This window comes from Amorphotheca resinae (assembly GCF_003019875.1).
Source record: "Amorphotheca resinae ATCC 22711 unplaced genomic scaffold M430scaffold_5, whole genome shotgun sequence".
Taxonomy (NCBI): Eukaryota; Fungi; Ascomycota; class Leotiomycetes; order Helotiales; family Amorphothecaceae; genus Amorphotheca; species Amorphotheca resinae.
The window spans coordinates 398370-417737 of NW_020194475.1; the positions used below are offsets into that span (position 1 = coordinate 398370).

Sequence of the window (19368 nt, forward strand, 5' to 3'; positions counted from 1 at the left end):
AAACATGGTTGCGTCTTCTATACCACGTGCGTACCCCGCAACCTACGGTGTCACCGGGACACTCTCATCGAACGGTTCAAGGATTTGTATTAATTAACAATACAAGCAACCATGTCCTCATTGCAATACGTTTGATTAAGCGCCACCACGACGGGTTCCTCGATCCGAGCTAAGCTTATCATCATTATTCGATTCGGATTCCAGTTATGTTCAATACAAATACGAAAAGAAAAGTAAATGGCAGCAAGCATCATTCACAGTCTCGAGGGGCTTAAGCAATACAACGGAGAATCGGGCGTATTATTCCTAGCTACATCGCTCAAAAAGCAAGATGAGAAGATACTCCCTAACAAGAGCCTCGCAACTCCATCCAGCAATCCATGATTTGAACGAACAAAACCCACCACCCCGATTTCCCTCCCCCAAAAGTTACAGGATGCAAATGCCGACATAAAATGTGTATCCCCCCCAAAAAAAATATTTCCCAGAAGCGCACGCGCGGTATTCCCAAGCTGAACCAACAAATGCCCAAACGCAAATCGCAAAATCCACACATGCCAATGTTGCCCAAATCCACCGATTCATTCCTTGCCCCAATACACACAATATGTAAAAGCTGCTGCGAGAGCCCGATGTCCGAGGGGTCGACCACCACTAGTTGCGTAGATATGCTTGATGCGGCCGGCAGGGCGAAGAGAGGTGGGAGTAAGTGCTGATTAGAAGGGGAAGAAACGACAGGCAATTAGAACGTAAGAGGTATATCGAGGGACGCGAAAAATCGCTGTGCATACTGTACAAGAAGCAAGCAGCATAGCAGGTTGACAAATGAAATGCTCATGGTTCCGGCGTGTAAGACAAGACGCCAACTCCTCTACCTGGCAATATGCAACCAGATAACTGCTGAGACTTCGAATTATCCAATATGCAACCAGATGACTGCTGGGACTCCAAATTATCCTTCTCTTCCATTATTTCTCGGCATAATGAGGGGTATCACTGTTCCCGGCCGTCAAGATGCAGTATACGCAAGACACAATGTCATGTACACGAACTCATCATCATTCCATTGCATCAACTTCGTAAGGCATAGTAGCCACCGATAATCATTAGTCAATGTCGTCATTGAGGCTGTCCCCCCCAGCCCCACGTACCTCCAGATCCGGGTTGTTGTAGTGCCCAGCCCTGAACGTTTGGCTGAGAAGCGGCAGTGGTTGCTTGCATGAACTGTTGTGACCCCTGGTCTGGGTACAGACCTCGCCCTGGTGCTGGATAGCCCTGGCCCAGTCCTTGCATTCCAGGATACTGCAACGCCGGCTGCATCTGTGGGGTGCTTCCGGAATGACGAAGTTGCGGGGGTTGGTGAGGGGATTGTTGGATGTGAGGAGATTGCTGTGCCCCATGACCGTAGTTGGGAAAGCCGTGCTGAGGAGACTGTTGAGCTTGAGATGGCGGCCACATCTGGTTTTGTTGTTGTGAATAGCCATATGCTCCTCCTTGGCCAATACCGCCAGAACCCATCGACATACCAGCGGGACCTGCCATCTGATCTGGTCTCATTGAACCTTGCGGAACTCCTCTCATTGGAGATTGTGCATTGGGATTTTGCTGACGAGTGGGTTGTGAGTAGGGCTGCGCAGACATCAAATGCTGTGGGGTTTGCTGAGACATAGACGATTGCTGTATGCCACTTTGGGAGACACGAGGTGACTGTAGAGCTTGGGTTGAAGGGACCCCCTCATTCGTGCCTATAGGCGGCTGGGTAATGTTCGAAGGGGGGGCCTCGTGTGGCTGCCTCCAGCGACGCTGGAGATAATCATTGCTTCGCTCTCGTTGGGAGTTTATCTGCTTGTTGTATTCCGCAGCATGATGTGCTTGTGTGAGAAGTTCTGTAGGCGGGCTTGCCTGAGTTCGGTCCTGGTAAGCTGGCCCCGTGATCTCCTGCCTTGGCCGTTGAATGTTGCTATAATCCCGCAATCGCATATCGGTCTGCTCTGGTGCAAGAGTGATCATTGGAAGTTGCGTCGCAGTTCCGGCAGGACCTAGCATGCCCGGTTGGACGGCTTGCGGTTGATGGAGCCCGTAATGTCCAGGACTGTTGCTGTAGACAATATCACCGTGGTGTCCCAGGGTGAGCGAGGCAGTGGCACTCGCCTCTGCTGCTGCTGCTGCTGCATCTCTAGCCTTGGCTGCACCAGGTCTCTTCTCTCCGGCGAGATCTTCCTCTGTGAAGCCTTGCTTCCGCGCTTTCCCTTCCCAGTAGTCGTCCCTCACTCGTCTTCCATTGACTATGACTCTGCTGCCAAACTGCCGGAACATAGATTTGGCGGTAACGATTGCGATTTGCCGCGACCTATATGAGAACGGCAGTATTTCCTGATGGATGAGATCCTCCTTCTCAGCCTGGGTGGCAATAATTTTGTACAGCGACCTGTTCTTGTTAAACAGCAGATAGGAGTCTCGATAGCCTAAGACCCTCGCACATTCAGTGGCCAGCATGAATAGCTTGTCCCCTCTGTTTGGGACGAAGAAAGTTCTGCATCTATAGTCGCGACCGTCTAGAAGATGACCCGTGCTTGTGACCTTCTTCTCGCCCGCTTCGTCATACTCGCGAGGTATATATTCATCTCCTTCAGGTGTTAATTGATCGGTGGTGTGGTCTCGCACAGTCGGCAGGGCCTTGATCACAGACTTGGTGGTGGACTTCGGCGGCGATGATTGAGTAGGGGTGGTGTTGGGTAAAGCTGCCGTCTGTGACTGAGGAGTTTGGGGAGGGGCGGGTTGAGATGGCAGCGACATTGACGATTGAGTGGGACTCTCTGGTACAGCAGTAGAAGGTCTTGTCTTCATCGGACGACCTCGCTTTCGCGGCTTTGGGTCACCTAGAATTGAAATGCGCTCGTTAGCAAAGTTTCTTCCATCGGCAGCGCGCGCACGTAACACATCGCTACAGACGGGAGATACCCGATCGATATCGCTATAGCGACCGCGGGATCACCGACAACGTACCATCAACCCCCAAATTATCGCCAGCTGCCAGATCGCTGTAGTTATCCGACGAGCGACTGCGCTTGTGGCCTCGAGGACTTGTATCGGGCGTGACGGTTGCGGCGGGGTCGGGCAGAGCTCCTGGGTTCGAGATACAAATGTCAGCTATTGAACTGCACCAATCACTAGCAACCAACATCCAGCGAAGGAGATCATCGCAGCGCGTAGCATCGCATCGCGTCGAGCCCGATGCAATTGCGCCGGCGACTCTCTCCATCGCGGGCGGAGCATGCGGTGGTATCTTACCTGAGGAATTGAGCGCGGCCGGGTTGATGGTTCCTGAGCCGTCCGTCACCTCCAGGCCGTTTGTCGTCTGCGCCGAGTACATGGCCACTGACGGGGCGCGACGCGGAGCACGTCAAGGCCACGGCAGTCCTTCAAGGAGAGTTTTCTTCCTCGGGCGTGTTTGCGCGCCAGAAGCGCAGAGGATGGAAGTGAAGATGATTAGATGATAGCCCGAGGTCTGCATACAGTCGCATATGTAAGCGACGGGCGGGCAAGTACCGTAAGCTTGGGCTTGGGAATCCCTTCACGCGGCACCTTCGGACGACGGCGACGACAGCGACAGCGACTCCCGGGTCTGATTTATTGTGTGCCCGCTGCGAATAGAGTCTCTTGATTGCCACTTGATGGCTTGCGACTGACTGGCCGCAGCGGCTGCCCCACGAGTGCTGATGAACCAGTGGGATGGATAGAAGCGAGCGAGGCAGCGAGGCTCCGTCGATATGCGAGATGCGAAAGGCAGAAGGCAAAGTGCCAAAGTGCAAAATAACGCGACTCTCACGCCTCTCACCTCACACACTGGCAGTGTGGCCTGTAAGAACCCCGGCCCGGTCCTGGCTATGTACTGGCAGGCTTTCTTGCGCAAGGACCAGACGCAAGCAAGCCAGCAGGATGTACCCGCGGTATACTGGGGGGGAGAAGCGCAAGGGAAGGGGAGGGGAGGGGACGAACGAAGGCACCGAGGGGGAGGAGCCAGCCAGAGTGAGTGAGTAACTTTCTGTACTCGTTGATTCGACTCGCCGCGACTCTGGAGATTCGACTGGGTCGACAATGAGCCAAGCTATGGTTCAGCGTTCTTTCGCCCAGCAGAGAGGCGCTGCGATGGCGCGCGATTGGCAACCTGTGAGGCTGCGGCAGCAAAGAAGACGTGCGTACAGTACAGCTTGGAGTCTTCCGGGAGGTCCTCCTGGATAGGCTCACTATGCGAAGGGGGGGTCAAATGTCAAGTGGGCCGCTCTGAGTCTGAGGGGCTTGGATCCTTGATATCTTCGACCAGAGGTCACTCCTCGGAATAGGCTGGGTTAATGCGACTCTGCTTACATACACAGCAGGCTGCTCTCTGGCTCGCTGGGTCTTCTTGATTGATATTCAGATTGGGATTGATATTGATATACGCTCTGGCTGGTGACAGGACGAGCTGCTCTGTTCTGTCCGCATGTATGTGCCTCGCATGGAGAGGGTCGTTCCAGTGTCTTTGGTAGGGTACAGTTGATTGCACGCTGGATACACTTCGTACGAGGTACCTCGTCCTGCGGTCTGTCCCCGGAAACCCCACCGTAACACGATGGCTTCACAGACAAAGAAGCGAAGAGAGTTGAAACAGATTCAGTGATCGCTGTTGCAGGAGCACGCGGCTATGCTCGTAGGACAGGATCGGTGATGGGCAAGTTGCAACAAGGGCGTCACGAAGAGATCGTTGGGAGAACACCACAGAACAGAACATACGTCCAGACTACAACAATACATACATTACATACATACCATACATACATGATGATACCACCGTACACTCTCCCGTAGTAATCACGGGGTGGGATCGACTTATCAAGGCATCCCCGTCGGTACAGCTCTAGTCGCATCGACGAGCTGCAGAGGGCTTCCCAAGCGGGCAATAATAATATCTGGACCGTCAAGGCCAAGGGTTTATCTGGTTTCTGGCTCGGTGGCGCGTCAATGCATCATCGAGTAGGATTCGGGGAATAATCAGGATGTTCTGCTCGCGCTCCGTTGCCCCAGGAACCCGACCAACCATGCCAATCACCAGCGCCTTATCCGCCGTATCAAGTTATCAACCATATCAGCCATATCAGCCAGATCCGTCGACGAAGCACCATACGGAGCCTTCGTATTGAGCGCCGGGAGGATTAATCCACAGCAGTACTCTGTACTTACCTACAAGTTACAAATCGGCTTCGGCGGGATCCCTCGGACCAACACAGGGAATCGAGATCGGCATGTCTGCACTCTACAGACTACAGTACGGCGTGCACAGTACTTCAGATGGTCTCTAGCCAAAGCAGGTATGCACACGCGCGGATTGGCTAGAGCCCTCCGTAGTACATGCTCCGTACGGAGTAGACTCCAGAAGATACAGAACGTGTGAGGGGTTCAAGTCTCCCAAAATCCCGTGGAGCTGCGATTGGTCAGTGGTGTCGAAACCCCATCCGCGGTACAGAGATCATCAGCGGCGGTCAGGTCTGAAGATGACTAACTTCAGCTGTGCCGGTTTAACTGCAGCTTGAGAGTTGACAGGCTCCCGAGGAACAGTGCCTATTGACAATCCAGCAGGAACTAAAATCTAGCAGCCAGATAGAGTTGCTCTACGACGCCGCAAGTCTTGGATATCCGCTCCTTCGACATGGCGGTCTATCGAATGTTTCAACGCGTTGCAGGACACCTATCTACCCTCCAATAATGAGGCCGATTATTGTGCGATTCTGCGGATCTTTATCCCTCTTGGAAGTGCGTCCCTCGAAAGTTCAATCCGTGCGCTGTGGTTGGCTCCCGGCCCAGGACAGAGACGAGACCTCATGGTTCCCAGATGGCTCGACGGGCGGAGAAGCCTGAGAGGCCCTCGCTCTCCCGAGGACAGATGCGCGGCATTCGTTTCGATCTCCTCTGCTCATGCGACGGGCAGAGCCGCAGTTGCGTCTCTCGGCCATAGGGCCATGTGACCATCCCTGCGGGAGATACGAAGTATTCCTGGTCGAACCTTGGGACTGAGGGTGTGGTGGCATGGCCCGTTGAGTACGAAAAGGCTGGGATTCGACGTCAAGGCGCGCTCGATTCTTCTGGCATTTGACCCAAAGGAGACCCTCCTAACCGCCCATTCCTGGCTCTTCCCTATGCAAAACATCAGGCTGTGCATTGCCACTTCCATGCTGAACCCCGGGGGCCCTCCAAAAGCCACCCACCCAGCAGTGAGGGCTGTGGACGCTGCCTATGGGAAGTGCCTCATCGTGGTCCCCCCCGCCCGCGCTATCTGGCAGCGGAGGATTGAAAGGTGCAGAGGCTTCGGGAGATCATCTGCATCCTGGCGTGGGAATTCCCATGATCCGGAGTATAAATAACGCTCGGCGGTGCGACGCTATGTCTGACGGTCTCAGATGCTGAGGAGTCAGAGCTCTGCTTCTATTTGGAATGTGAGGTATGTATGGGTACTATGGGTGTATCCCCCACATCTTGGGCGTTCCCAGAGCGAAGCGGGTTTGCTGCGGCGGGCCAACCCGAGCCTCTCTTCCCATTTGTGCTGGGCGCGGCGTCGAGATCTCATTCGTGCATGGCAGTTCTCTGTATAACTCGTCGTGCGAGACTGTCTCAACCATCGGAACTTTCATTCATCAGCCACAGCTGATCAGGGAACCAGGGGGGCTCACGTGATCAAATGGGGGTTCGTCTCGAGCTCTGGTTTCAGTTGGAAGTGCGTCTGCTGCTTGTTTTCTGCTACTACACCTTGCTCAGATCCCGTATTCTTCCACTTCCATGTTGAGGCCTTCCTTGTCCTTTGTTCCTCCTTGGTGGCGATCATTATCAGCACCTCTCTGCTCTCGTAATGCTCTCGCAAACCCAACCCCTCTGTCTGATTCACATAGTGCATCTTTTCCCAACTCGCCATCACCAACCAAACGCCAGTTCTACCCATTTAACCATCCATCTACGGCACAGAAGAGCGAACTATCGAAACGTACGTACAGTACTACAATGCCTCCCCTCTTGACGCGTTCAGAGCGTTCCGTGACTGCTGGACGTCGCGTCGTGAATGGACATGTTTCACCTGTTTTCCCTCGCCAACAGCGGTTATCCGTTATCCAGACGAACTATCATATCTCTCGGTGCTCGAATACTCTTAGGAGCAGCCGGGTAGCTTCTCTTCCGTATGTAAAAGAAAGTAAAAACCAGCTCTTGCCACAGATCTTCGATCATCTTGCCGTTTGAGAATACGGCCTTTCCAGAAGATCTGGATCTATCTGACACCTGTCTGACATCATAGGGAATATTTCTTTTCCTCCGTGGTCCTGTCACATGCGTTCAAAGGTTCGAAGGTTCCAGGTTCTTACGCGACGTGTTGCAGTAGTGTGATGTGTGAAGGCCAGGAGGGAGGGGACTAAGCGACTCACTTCTTACTGGATCTTCAATAATACTACTTTTGGACATGCAATGGATTTGTCTTCATCCTTTTCCCCTTCTCTTCTGTCTACCTATCACATAAGTATAACAGATAGTAGCTACTCGATGTCAGAAGATCCTGAAGGATGAAGAAGGTCCTGAATCCAGGCTTTATTTATGTATAGACTTAGGGAATAGTTCTCCTAGTAATGTAACTTCTAAAAGGAAAGATATATGAAAGAACGGAGAGAGATCAAATATGAGACGGTATGGTATGGATAATATGGTATGGTATTAAAGAAAGACTTACCTTCCATAACCTAACCTAAATTACAAGAATGCCTATCCCATTTCTACTTATACACATCTCACTCTTCAACCCAACGAGGTCGTTATTCGATGACACGTCCAGCGGTCACCATTCAACCTCTCTTTCTCACTCAGTCAATTACCCTTCGATCTATCCGAGCTGCATCCGCCACATCCACAGCCGCGAATATCTCTTCCAGCTCCTTGATCCTCCCTCTATCAGCCCGAATGTCCAGCCCCACAGGAGACGCCTCCCACCTAACATCCGCACCCCACCTAACCTCCGTCTGTCCCGTATTCTTCGGATCCGGGTCTTCGATCCAGGAGGAGACCCGGCTATTCCACTTGAAAGGCCTTGGGAGCGCTCTGTGCTTGTAGAGGCCGCGCTGCTTGTAGTAGCGCGCTGGTTCGTGTAAGCCCATGGTGCGCAGCAGGTCGATGACCGTGAACCCGCTCTCGGCGAGGATAGGGCCCATGTCGCGCTCGCACTCCACGTCGTGCTTGCTATCCCGCTCCTCTTCATAATAATCATGTTCCTTTTCGGGCTGGTCGGGCTGCTTCTCCCAGTGCTCGTGCTCAACGATGGACAGCAGCGAGGTGAAATCCGCGGGCTGCACATCGCGCAGGAACTCCATGATGCCGACCATCGTCTTGACCCACATGATCGTGGCTCGGGGGTCCATGGTGCCTTGGTGCTGCCGGAACTCGATCGTGGGCTTGCAGTTGGGTATGCCTTGGACGTGCAGAATGTTTTCCATGAACCGCAACTGGGTGGCGTCGAACAGATAGTGCAGTTTTTCCGCGTCATCGCATTTCAGGATCGCGAGGATGGCCAGTGTGGGCGAGGGCCCTTCGTCGTCGAATCTCTGCGCGTATCTGGAGTGCGTCCGTATTGGGTGCGTGTAGTTGCTGGCCATGCGGAACGGGGGGAACAGCGTGTTGAGCTGGTGCGTGAAGGCCCAGAGGAAGGCGATGAGCTTGCGCATCATGTGGAAGGGCCAGCCCTTCGTTGAATCACCGACGTGCACGTGTAGGCCTGTGGTCGGGTTAGTATTGATGCAATAGGTACTGGTCAGGAGGGTCAAGACCTCTTCCACGGCGCGTAGCGACGCGGGCGTGAAGTACATGGCCGGTGAGCGCAGCTCAATGCTCTCGTATGTGTACCGCCTGTTGCTGGCCGGCTCACAGACACTGACGTCGGAACTGAAGTCCCACGTGGTGAAGCCTTTCGAGTGGACTGACGAGTCGAAGCCAGCGGCGCGGAGCGTGGCTGCCATGTGCCGGGCCACGGTTTCCCACAGGAACTCATCACCGTTGGTCCTGAAGAAACGATTATCATCTACCTTGTCCTGGTTCCCAATCCGTACGATGCGTTGTTCTGAGGGATCGGGGTGGGAGTTCTCATAGCCGCATACTACGGACATCTCCCATTCTACCCCGAAAGTAAGTGCTGAAGCCATTGTGAAGTCTTTTTTCTGAAAGATGGTGATTTTCGAATGGGCAATGTATGAATGTAGTGAGATGAGATATGACTTTGCTGAAGATTTGTGTTTGAAAAGTTTGGAGACACTTGCAAAATAGGGGGAAGATATAGCTGAACTCTATTGTTGATCCAAGACATTGCTATTGTCCAAGGCTTTATCTCCACAGAACAGCCCTGTCCCTTGACAATCGTGAACTAAAAGTAGTCCAGAGTGAAAGACAAACAATCTCACATTTCCTTTGTTGACTCCAACCTCAAGCGATGGGGACATTTTCCGAAGACCATTCATTGTACAGAACAATCATCTTCCGTCTCTTTGTTCTCATTGTATGCGTCCTCCCATCCTGCGTATTGAAAGAGATTCAAGAACAACGCCATGAGCGAGGCATTCAGAGAAGTGGGTAACAATGAAGCTCATCTCTTTCGATGCAATTGTACAATCCATTGTACAAACAGACATGCGAGGCATAGCCACGTAAGAAAGAACGCTAAGAATTATGCAAAAGAATCGCGGGCGAAACTTCCACAGGATTCATCTAAACATGGAGGTACCAATCTTTGTTAATACACTGGTGATACTTTCCATTGAGCCTCATTTTCTTCCCGATACAAGATAAGTAGTAGCTACCGAATTTATTCCAGGCTTGAGGAAAGAGGTAACGGAGGGATATGCTTTAGTATCTATCAATGATTGTAGCCCTCAGCAACGGAGTACGCAGGAGTTACTTATATATCCGCAGAAGAGACGCGGTCTATCAACATGCGGCTTGGATCTGCAAGGGACTTCCCCATCAAGGCATATGTGTAAATGCATCCGCAGAAATGTAAGCCTTGCCTGGAGGTTTTCTGACAAGAGGAAACCCAAGTCTCAGAACAACAGGGACATAAACTCTGGTAGATGCAGGCCTGGTGACTTTCGACGCTCGCATCTTCAGTTGAAGTTCGATTGTTTCCGATCCGGATAGCTCCTGAGGCACCGGTTCCACACTTCCACTGCTCATGTACTCTATATTCGTTGTATCTTACGCATGAATGCGGTTATGGGATAGAAGGCATACAGCGCGAGGCTATAATGCCTTATTGATCAGTCGGAAATATCTCGGGCTAACCAGAGTGGTGAGCGGGACTTCGTGTGATGCGTGCGTATACGTCTGAGTACAGTTGGATGCACAGGACCTCAAAGGCAGCTATAACCGACAGTCGAGAGACCAAGGGAAGGGGAGAGAGGAAAGAACAGTGGGTATGTGTAGGCTCGCTGGAGTCGAATGTACAACTCTTTGGGATAGCTGCTAGCTCGCGAGTTTGCATATATAATGATCCAGGGAGAACTTTACCTTATGCTCTGTCCGTTGTGTTCCCTTGCGCATACTTTCCTTCTAGTATCACGAGACCAAAACATGGGACTCAGAGCTATGGTGGTACAGCTTCTTGTTTGCTAAGCCTCACTAACCGTTGTACCAAGGGCCGAAACGCCCGAATTATCTCCTCCAATCCCCACCCTCAATCTCCTCTCAATCATGAATCGTCCCCTCGTCCATATTAAGAAAGCAGGGCAGAAATATCTCGGGACGTAATGACCACAGTGATCACGATCATCATGGGAATCTCATACCAAGCATTGCAGAGGCACAAAATGCCCGAGCCACAACACCAATGCTAATAGGAACCGCGCTGAAACACAAATAAAAAAGGGGTATTCACAAATAGTCAGATCGGCTGAGTCAAGAACGTAAGGTGGTCTTCCAAGAGACACGATGCTTTCTTTTGTCGCGGATGTGATTTTCGGAAAAGGTGAAGTGTTTAGAGCATCATGCCAAAGGCGGCGGCGACACCAGCAGCAACGACACCAGATCCATACTCACGTCCAATGGCCATCATGGTTGCAGCAGCGGCTTTGGATGAGCTGGTAGTCACGGCGGCGGCGACCGAGGACGAGGCCGGAGCGGAAGTGCTTGCGGCAGTGGATGTCGGGGCGCTACTGCTGGAAGAGGAAGATGCGGGAGCAGTGAAGTTGTTGGGATCCAAGTGACCGCAGTTGTTCTTTTCATCCGAGTTGCACTTAGCCTGAGCGGCGGCAACACCCACAGTGGAGGCGATGCAGTCCTGGAAGACTTGCTCGCAGATGAAGGTTGGCATGGTGCCGGTGTAGTACTGCAGACCAGGCGTAGATTGGTTTGAAGCGCATGTGCAGGTATAGTTCAGGGTATTCTAGAGGATTGATGAGTATGGAGCCAGGGTAATTGAAATTGACCAAATGCGGAAGAGCAAGGAGAAGTGAACCTACCGTGTCACAGGTGTTTTGGCCTTCGTAGATATCACCACTGCACAGGGTACCGCAGGTGTTTAACTGAGCGGAACACCACTGGCCTGAACGATGGTCAGCAGAGCACGATACAGATAGATCTCCCAAGCAGCAGGAGACATACTTCTCAGAGTAGCAGAGACAGAGTTGGGGTCAATGGTGGAATTGGCACCAGCCTGGGCAGCGACGTAGCCGGCGCAGAGCGCGACAGCGAGAGCAGGCTTGATAAACATCTTGGCGGGGGAGATAGCTCGAAGGGGGGGATTGTAGATACTGGACGGGGAGAGTCAATTGATTGATAGAGACAGCAATGGGGATGAAAGAATGTGAAGATGCTGGGGCAGAGCGGTAGAGAGTTGTTGTTGTTGTTGTGGTGGGAGAGGAGGTTGGGAGAGAGGGTATCGCGAGAGTTTTCCCGCCGCGGGCTCCGTCGTACGGGAAGGAGAGACGAGATTCGAGATCAATATCAACTGTATATGGCGCTAGGACCGGCCGGGGCTAGCGGGGCTTAGCGCTCCCGTTCGGGGCCTAGCGGATCATTTGGCGAGGGTGGGAAAAAGTTAAAAGGCAAAGCTCCGTTTGGACGAGCAATCGAAGACACCGCTGATCAACCGGCAACAGGAACATCGGACCTCGTGTATGCTGGACAGTTGTCTGTCTCCCTTGAGAATATCCGAATATCCTCACGCGGTACGAAGCATCACGGTTCTCGAGCAACACTGGGAATCGTCTCTCTCTTTTTGCCTGCTCGATGGTTTTACCTCCGTCTCCGTCGCCCCGTTCCTGGTTCAGGGGCACGGGTAATATCCGCGTCTTGGGCTCCAAGGCTTGGAGTCTTGGAGGACGAGTAGGAAATGCGCCGGGATTGGCCCTTATCAGTCGCTACGGGCCCGACTCACCATGTTTTCCCATGCCAATACACGACTACTACAACACTACTACAGGCTCTTAGTCGCCGACTCGCTCCGCCGTCACAGCGGTGGCAGTAGTGTGCGCCGAGCCGAACCATTCATGACCGCTGACGCGGCGACATCTGAAGTCTGGGGAGAGGCGGAGATAACTGCTCTTTTTCTTCATACAGTAATATCACTGCTGATGATACTGCGCAGTGCGTACATTCACATCATCTCTGCATGGCAGAGGCCAATGGCCATATACCGGATGCGTCGAATCCCTCTCTCTGCGCCGCCTTGACTCTTCCCATCCCGGCGGCCATCCTCTCTCTGCTCGGATTTCTATGCGGCCGCTGATTGGTGCATTTAATCAAGAGGGGGGTTGAGAGAGAGCCGAGATACCACGTGATATCATAATCCATACTGTCCCTTCCTGCCTACCAACTGACGACATCAAAAACTCATGAACAGACAAGTGAAACACCAGGTCATCATTTATTCGTTCAACATCTTCCGACGAGAGCATGCCTGTTGGCAACCGCATGCTTTCGACATGAGGGTCCTGATGATTCTACGTGGGCGTTTTGCACCTGGTCGTCGCAACATGACCTGCATAACCCCAGACTTATGTAATCTTCCATCATCCCACCGGCTGCAATATCCCACTCATCATACCTCGGGCAGGTAGTACATAGCAGGCACCTGACCGCCGATGCTCTCTTTACTTTTTCATTTCTACTTCTCTTTCTCTCCGTCTCTCTCTCGTCATTATCAATGCCGTCCTGCCATCGATCTCTCTTCGTCGGAGCATGGCAGACGAGAAAGATAGCGATGCTGGCATAGCTCCCCCACTTTCTCCCTCATCAACCCCGCATGAGCATGATCAGGACAAGGACGCAGAAGATGTCCGTGAAGCTACTTCCACCAGAAGTCCTGATGACAAGAGGCCATTCGCCCAGATCCGGGAGAATCAATTTGCCAAAAAATGCTGGGCGGTAGTTACCTGGACGCCGAAACGGTGTAGATGGGATCCCGACGACCCTCCAAAGTTTAATTTGGCGCTGAATCTGCTATTTGGCTTTGTGAGTTTGATTTTTGTTCTCGGCTTCGTACCTTCTCGGAGCTCGATGGAGCCTCAATAATCCCCTGGGCTGCGCTGTGACAACCAAGTGTTTAGAGCAGATGGATGCCCTACCATATCTTGAACAGCAGCTAAGTCTTGCAGGCTGGAACGTTCACAGTGGCCAATCTCTACTACAGCCATCCAATCCTGAACATCCTGGCCGATGAATTTAACGTGAGCGATGAGCGTGCCTCTCTGGTTCCAACCGTAATGCAAGCCGGCTATGCAGCGGGTCTCCTCTTCCTCTGTCCTTTAGGTGACATATTTCGCCGGCGAGCTTTCGTCCTTATTCTGGTTCTCTTCACCGCGACTATTGTAAGCCCTTTCTCTATCACCTAACTCGAATTCCTCCATGAGGGACCAGGGGACCAGGCTGACTTCCCCAGTGGCTTGGCTTATGCTTGACGAAATCATACCCCGTCTTCCTAGCCTTGTCCTGCATCGCAGCCATAACGACCGTCACGCCCCAGCTGATGCTCCCCCTCGTCGGTGAGCTCGCCCCGGCCCACCGCCGCGCAACAGCCCTCTCGATCGTGGTCTCGGGCCTCCTCCTCGGGATGCTCATCGCACGCCTGCTCTCGGGGATTCTCACCCAGTACACTACCTGGCGCAGCATCTACTGGTTCTCGCTCGGGGTGCAGTACCTCATCTTCGCGCTACTCTTCCTCTTCATGCCCGACTATCCCAGCGCCAACCCCGACGGGATCCACTACTTCCGCATCCTCTCAAGCATCCTCATGCTCCTCCTCCGCTCCCCCGTCCTCGTGCAAGCCTGCCTCATCGGCTTCTTCACTTCCTCCATCTTTACCAGTTACTGGACCACGCTAACCTTCCTCCTCGCCTCCCCACCATACTCCTACCCCCCCGTCATCATCGCTCTCTTCGCCCTCCTCGGCATCAGCGCCATGCTCCTCGCCCCCCTCTACTCCCGTCACATCACCGACCGCTTCATCCCCCACCTCACCATCCTCCTCGGCCTCCTCTACGTCCTCATCGGCACTATAATCGGGACCTACGCCCGCCCCCACTCCACCGTCGCCGGCCCCATCATCCAAGCCCTCCTCATGGACCTCGGCTTGCAAACAGCCCAGATCGCTAACCGCGCCAATATCTACGCCATCGACCCGCGCGCCCGTAACCGTCTTAATACCGCTTACATGGTGGCTGCTTTCAGCGGCCAGCTGACCGGCACCGCGGCTGGGAATCGCTTGTATGCTGCTGGTGGCTGGGTCCGGAGCGGTAGCGCGAGCGTGGGGTTCGTGTGCGCTGCGCTGGTGGTCTGGGCTGCGCGTGGACCGTGGGAGAAGGGCTGGGTGGGCTGGGGGGGCGGGTGGAGTGTGCGGAGAAGGGACGTTGGGGAGAGGACGAGCGGGCAGGGGGGAAGTCAAGGGGGAGATGTCGAAAGCAGCCCGCCACCGGCGATGGATAAGGAGGAGGAGAAGGAGGAAAAGAATGCGCAATCATGAATGAATGAATTAACGCAAAGAATTTTGACGCTTATGAGCTTTGATGTGAGGGCAGATAAAGAACGGATAGATAGATTTAATGTGTATATACATAATCAATTTTCGAGATATGATGATAGAATAATAGAATAATAGAATAGATGGATGCGTAAAACTTACTTACCATCTTACTTACCTACTACCATCGCCAGCGACCCGTCAACCAATTAGCACAATAGCACAAAACGAGAGATGCACAGTGGACGAGGGGGGGGGATCTCAAATCACATGTCGCATCTGGCATCTCGCACTCGCATCTCGCACCTTGCATCTCCCAACCCAACCCCAAATAATACCAGCGAAAGCACCTTTCTTTTCATTTTAATTTTTCCAGCCCTTTGGCCCTAAATGCTCTAATAGCGATTCAGGACGGAGGGAGTTGACTCGAGGCTATGGATGATAAAAAAATAAAAAAAAAGGTGTGTTAAAAAAACAACGAAAGGGGGCAACAATGCAATATAATATGCACAATGATGCTGCTGCTATCCACTCATATATGCTTGTTTGTTTGTTTGTGTGTGTGTTTCCGCTGAAGAAAGCCATTCCTGGAGATTTGCAATTCCTTCCGCTTCCTCCCTTCAGACAGGGAGGAAGGGCCCAAAATGCCCCCTCCCAACCGTTCATCATATTTGTGTAAAGAGTACGTTACGGGGCCTATTTCTGCGGTATCGTTCCTGCCAGCCGCGAAATATCCACCTAAAGACAAAGTAAAAAAGCTTCGTCATCATCGATAGCCAATCTGTATGCTTCATGCCCAGACTCCGCCCAATGCAAATAAGTACTCCCACCCAATGCGGTATGCAAGGGAACTCGTGAAACGCAATAAAAAGTTTCGAATAGGTAACCGACTCGAAATCACATCTCGAATTGGGAAGCGTTGAATATGGTGCCATCTTCGTTCGTGTTGGTCTTTACAATGCCACTCATCCGATCCGAGCGCTGCTTTTGTGACGCATCATAGGAATCATCCCAGTCCTGGTCCCGCTTCTCGTCCTCGTCCATATCATCATAGCCGTTCTCAAAACGGGGTTGCATGTGGTCATCAATCGAACTCTCATCAACGAACGTGAAGCCTTTGAAGTTGGCTTGCATGCCGGGGGACAGGGGGGTTGACGTGGCCATACCGGCTGCCAAGGCCGCAGCACGAGCATTGAGAGAAGAGGGGCCGTTGAGCGCGTTCGTGAACTCGGGGTCGAAGTTCTGTGTATCCGTCTCGGATAACAACTTCGGCTTGAAGGGAGGGGTGATCAGCTTCTTGGAGAGAGCTTCCCAGTCGATATCAGCAAAGAATGGATGTCGCTTCAGTTCCTCTGCATCATCTTGAGCACCCAGTCTGTGCTTTGGATTCCGGTTGAGAAGACCCTTGACAAAGTTTCGCCCTTCGGTAGTAAGAGTATCCCTAGGGAACCTAACCTTCCCGAAGGCAATGTTCTTGTACATTTGTTGAGTGTCTTCGGCGTAGAACGGACTCCAACCGCAGCACATCTCGAACACAAGAACACCCAGAGACCAGAAATCAACCATCTTCGTGTATCCGGCTTCATCCAGTAGGACTTCGGGTGCCAGATACTCGGTCGTACCACAGAACGTGTTGGTTGTGTCATTCTTGGTCAGATTAGCCTTCGACAAACCGAAATCGCAAAGGGCGATATGGCCATTTGCGTCCAGTAGGATATTCTCTGGCTTCAGGTCACGATACACGATGTCGTGCATGTGAAGGTGCTGGAGAGCCAAGATCAATTCCGCAATGTAGAATTTTGCGCGCTTCTCATCGAAGCGTCCCTCTTTCTGCAGATGCCAGAACAACTCGCCACCAGACATATAATCAGTGACGAGATACAGATCAGTTGGGGTCTGGAAGGAAAACTTGAGTCCGACGATGAAAGGAGAGTCTGCCATGGCGGTTCTGACTAAGATATTCCGCTCTCCGACGGTATGCGCTACTTCTTTCTTCTGGACAATCACCTTCTTTTGAAGCACCTTCATCGCGTAGATTCGCTTCGTATCCTTCTTCCGAACCTGGTATACTTGTCCAAATGTGCCTTTTCCAATGAGCTTCAAAACAGTGAAATCTTCGGGACCGCAGTGTCTCTTGTCGGTTCGTTGGTAAGTCATCTCAACATGGACTTCTCCGGGATGGGCAATGCCAATGTCGTTCCTCCCGCGAAGGGGAAACCAGCCCTTCACGGGTGATTCATCGTTCTCTATCAACCTAGCCTCAAGATCAACATGACCTAGGAACTCCTCGGTGGCACCTGATCTGTCATAGATTGTAATGTTGACACGGGAATCTGAGCCAACCACATCACTGAAACGCTGTTAGACTTCCAGCCCAGGCAGGGCTACAGAGTTGACTTACAAGACAGCCTCGGTATCCCATTTCGGGTGGGTTGTTGGCGGCCGACCTCTACTCTTGGAGTCGCTCTGGTTGCTGCTCTGCCGGCCCTTCATTGGAATCGCCATTGGCCGGCCCGAGTCGCTGGTAGAGCGCATGATGGGAATGCCACCTGATGTTGCTGGGCTCGATGTCGAGCCCTCATTGTCATCCTCGTCCTCGTCTCGTGGGCCACTTGAGACGAGCTCGTTACGCTGAAAGACTGCTACAACATAGGGGTCTCTGCTCTTCCGCAAGCCACGTGCCTCTGAAATCTTGACCGTGAGCTTTCCCTTTGGAGCTTTCCCAGGAGCTACAGCCGCCGCGGCCGGTGGTGTCGGCGCAGGGGTGATCTCGCCGGCAGCCTTATCGTTCTTCTCGTGAGGCGAGTCCGACGCGCCACTCGCATCGGATTTAGCTGTGTGAGTTGACAGGGCGCGAGTTGGGGTTGGAGGATTACTCTTTTCACACGAAGCATCATCTGTTAGCCTCTTGAGCAGTTCATACGATGGTGAATCATGCAGAAAATCAGTGCTTAAGCGGGACAGTACAGGAGTGCTTGGTGTTGAGGCAGGTGCAGGGTGACGATCGCTGGGGTTCGAGAAATGGGCAGCGTGAACATTGGAAGCGGTTACGATGCTCGACAGAGGATTCAGTGAAGGTCTGCGCACATAAGACGATCTCCGAGCAGTTGGCGGAACTGCTCCCGATACGCTCTTCCTGTGTGCAGAAGACGCAGAAGGGGCAGAAGAAGCAGAAGAGGAGGAGGAAGACGCCTTCCCTGTGCTCTGCTCACTATCCTCGGAGCTCGCATCGCTCAACTTCAATCTGTACAAAGAAGGTGTTTGAGAAACAGGTGGGGTCGGATAAGGGTGCAAGCCAGGGTGGTGTTGTGTAGGCGCTTGAGGAAGCTCCATCCGCTCATGTGGCAGGAGTGGCGAAGCCTCTTCATCCTCATGATTTTGTGTGCTGGCAGCAGTCTGAATCTGGGAGTCTGGTGCGACTGGCAACAGACCATCATCTTCAACCATGTCGTCCCGACGATGGAAAGGAGCAGGATTTTCAGCCTCGGTTCCAACAGCAGGGGTTTGCAGGGGAGCAGAACTCGCACCGGAATTTGGGCGTGTAGAAGAACCAGAACCAACCTGTCCAAAATAGCTGTTGTGCATTATTCCTGGCAACCGCTTGTCGGAGAGATCGGGCTGGGGCGTGCTGAAGCCGGAGGGCCCTTCGGAACCGATATGGTCATTCCCGTCCTCCTCTCTCTCTCCTCTGTTATGAAGTATGCTATTAGCAAAAGCCATATTAGAGAGGCATGTTAGAAGATAAGTAAGCGGTGGATGATGAGCAAAAGGGCTTTGGATAGCACGAGGGGGGATATGAGGAAAGGGCAAAGGAAAAAAAGGAGAAAGAAGGGAGAGAAGGGGAAGATCAAGCTAAGATGATTGGAAAATGAAGCCGAGATTTCGGAGCAGATTGCAGAATTGCAGAAAAGCGGCAGGCTGGGCGGCTTCTGTGCCCTCTTCTAGACGCATGGGCGGACCAGTCACCGATGGCCGCTTCGACCAACCCCCGACGACTACCGGGACCCCTCGTCCTTGTTGACGTGCGTAGAGAGTTTCTCTGGCCAAAACCCACACAGGAGCAAAGGGGAGGAGGGAGGAGACTGAGACAGCACTTTGCATTCACACACTCTCTCGTTGTCACGTAGGGGATCTGAGGACTGGTGCTGGTGCTGGTGCTGGTGCGCGCGGGATCTCCATGCGTCCGGCTTGCCACGAACAGCTGCTGAGCTCTGTGACAAGAGGAGATTGCAGCTCGCGGACCTTCAAAACAGCAGGAGTCCGGCGAGGGGATAGGATTTGGATGTGCAGACAGGTGTATGTATATATATATATATATATATATAGATGCAGATGATGCGTGTCGCCTTTTCGTACCTTGA

At 52.7% G+C, this 19368-nt stretch overlaps 7 protein-coding genes across 7 annotated transcripts; 2 read left to right on the plus strand and 5 right to left on the minus strand.

Annotated features, from left to right (window-relative positions):
* Positions 1-641: 641 nt before the first annotated feature.
* On the plus strand, positions 642-1111 carry M430DRAFT_229007 (hypothetical protein). Its single transcript, XM_024864787.1, has one exon. The coding sequence runs from the start codon at positions 831-833 to the stop codon at positions 1101-1103; it is 273 nt and encodes a 90-aa protein (XP_024721345.1). The 5' UTR covers positions 642-830; the 3' UTR covers positions 1104-1111.
* Positions 1112-3552, minus strand: M430DRAFT_229019 (hypothetical protein). Its single transcript, XM_024864788.1, has 3 exons — positions 3292-3552; positions 3007-3126; positions 1112-2879 (listed from the first exon to the last, which is right to left on the minus strand). The coding sequence occupies exons 1-3, from the start codon at positions 3371-3373 to the stop codon at positions 1120-1122; spliced, it is 1962 nt and encodes a 653-aa protein (XP_024721346.1). The 5' UTR covers positions 3374-3552; the 3' UTR covers positions 1112-1119.
* Positions 3553-7874: 4322 nt separating this feature from the next.
* On the minus strand, positions 7875-9203 carry M430DRAFT_41435 (hypothetical protein; the record flags this gene model as incomplete). Its single annotated transcript, XM_024867478.1, has 1 exon — positions 7875-9203. One exon carries the CDS (start codon positions 9201-9203, stop codon positions 7875-7877), a length of 1329 nt encoding a protein of 442 aa, XP_024721347.1.
* A 1823-nt stretch (positions 9204-11026) lies between these two features.
* M430DRAFT_18260 (hypothetical protein) lies at positions 11027-11761 on the minus strand (the record flags this gene model as incomplete). Its single annotated transcript, XM_024863830.1, has 3 exons — positions 11027-11434; positions 11511-11593; positions 11653-11761. 3 exons carry the CDS (start codon positions 11759-11761, stop codon positions 11027-11029), a joined length of 600 nt encoding a protein of 199 aa, XP_024721348.1.
* A 1469-nt stretch (positions 11762-13230) lies between these two features.
* On the plus strand, positions 13231-15010 carry M430DRAFT_100176 (hypothetical protein; the record flags this gene model as incomplete). Its single annotated transcript, XM_024860613.1, has 3 exons — positions 13231-13503; positions 13647-13859; positions 13931-15010. The coding sequence occupies 3 exons, from the start codon at positions 13231-13233 to the stop codon at positions 15008-15010; spliced, it is 1566 nt and encodes a 521-aa protein (XP_024721349.1).
* Positions 15011-15418: 408 nt separating this feature from the next.
* Positions 15419-15790, minus strand: M430DRAFT_229122 (hypothetical protein). Its single transcript, XM_024864791.1, has one exon. The coding sequence runs from the start codon at positions 15674-15676 to the stop codon at positions 15440-15442; it is 237 nt and encodes a 78-aa protein (XP_024721350.1). The 5' UTR covers positions 15677-15790; the 3' UTR covers positions 15419-15439.
* A 114-nt stretch (positions 15791-15904) lies between these two features.
* On the minus strand, positions 15905-18727 carry M430DRAFT_101263 (hypothetical protein; the record flags this gene model as incomplete). Its single annotated transcript, XM_024860694.1, has 2 exons — positions 15905-17357; positions 17409-18727. The coding sequence occupies 2 exons, from the start codon at positions 18725-18727 to the stop codon at positions 15905-15907; spliced, it is 2772 nt and encodes a 923-aa protein (XP_024721351.1).
* Between the last annotated feature and the right edge of the window lie 641 nt (positions 18728-19368).

What these genes read in the sequence shown, in the direction of transcription:
- M430DRAFT_229019 (XM_024864788.1), bottom strand. Translation starts at nt 3,373, where the DNA reads ATGTACTCGGCGCAGACGACAAACGGCCTGGAGGTGACGGACGGCTCA. An exon ending in GGCCGCGCTCAATTCCTCAG is followed by an intron (nt 3,127 to 3,291) that starts GTAAGATACCAC and finishes TCTCGAACCCAG; the next exon opens with GAGCTCTGCCCGACCCCGCC. An exon ending in CGATAATTTGGGGGTTGATG is followed by an intron (nt 2,880 to 3,006) that starts GTACGTTGTCGG and finishes TTTCAATTCTAG; the next exon opens with GTGACCCAAAGCCGCGAAAG.
- M430DRAFT_229122 (XM_024864791.1), bottom strand. Translation starts at nt 15,676, where the DNA reads ATGATGAACGGTTGGGAGGGGGCATTTTGGGCCCTTCCTCCCTGTCTG.
- M430DRAFT_229007 (XM_024864787.1), top strand. Translation starts at nt 831, where the DNA reads ATGCTCATGGTTCCGGCGTGTAAGACAAGACGCCAACTCCTCTACCTG.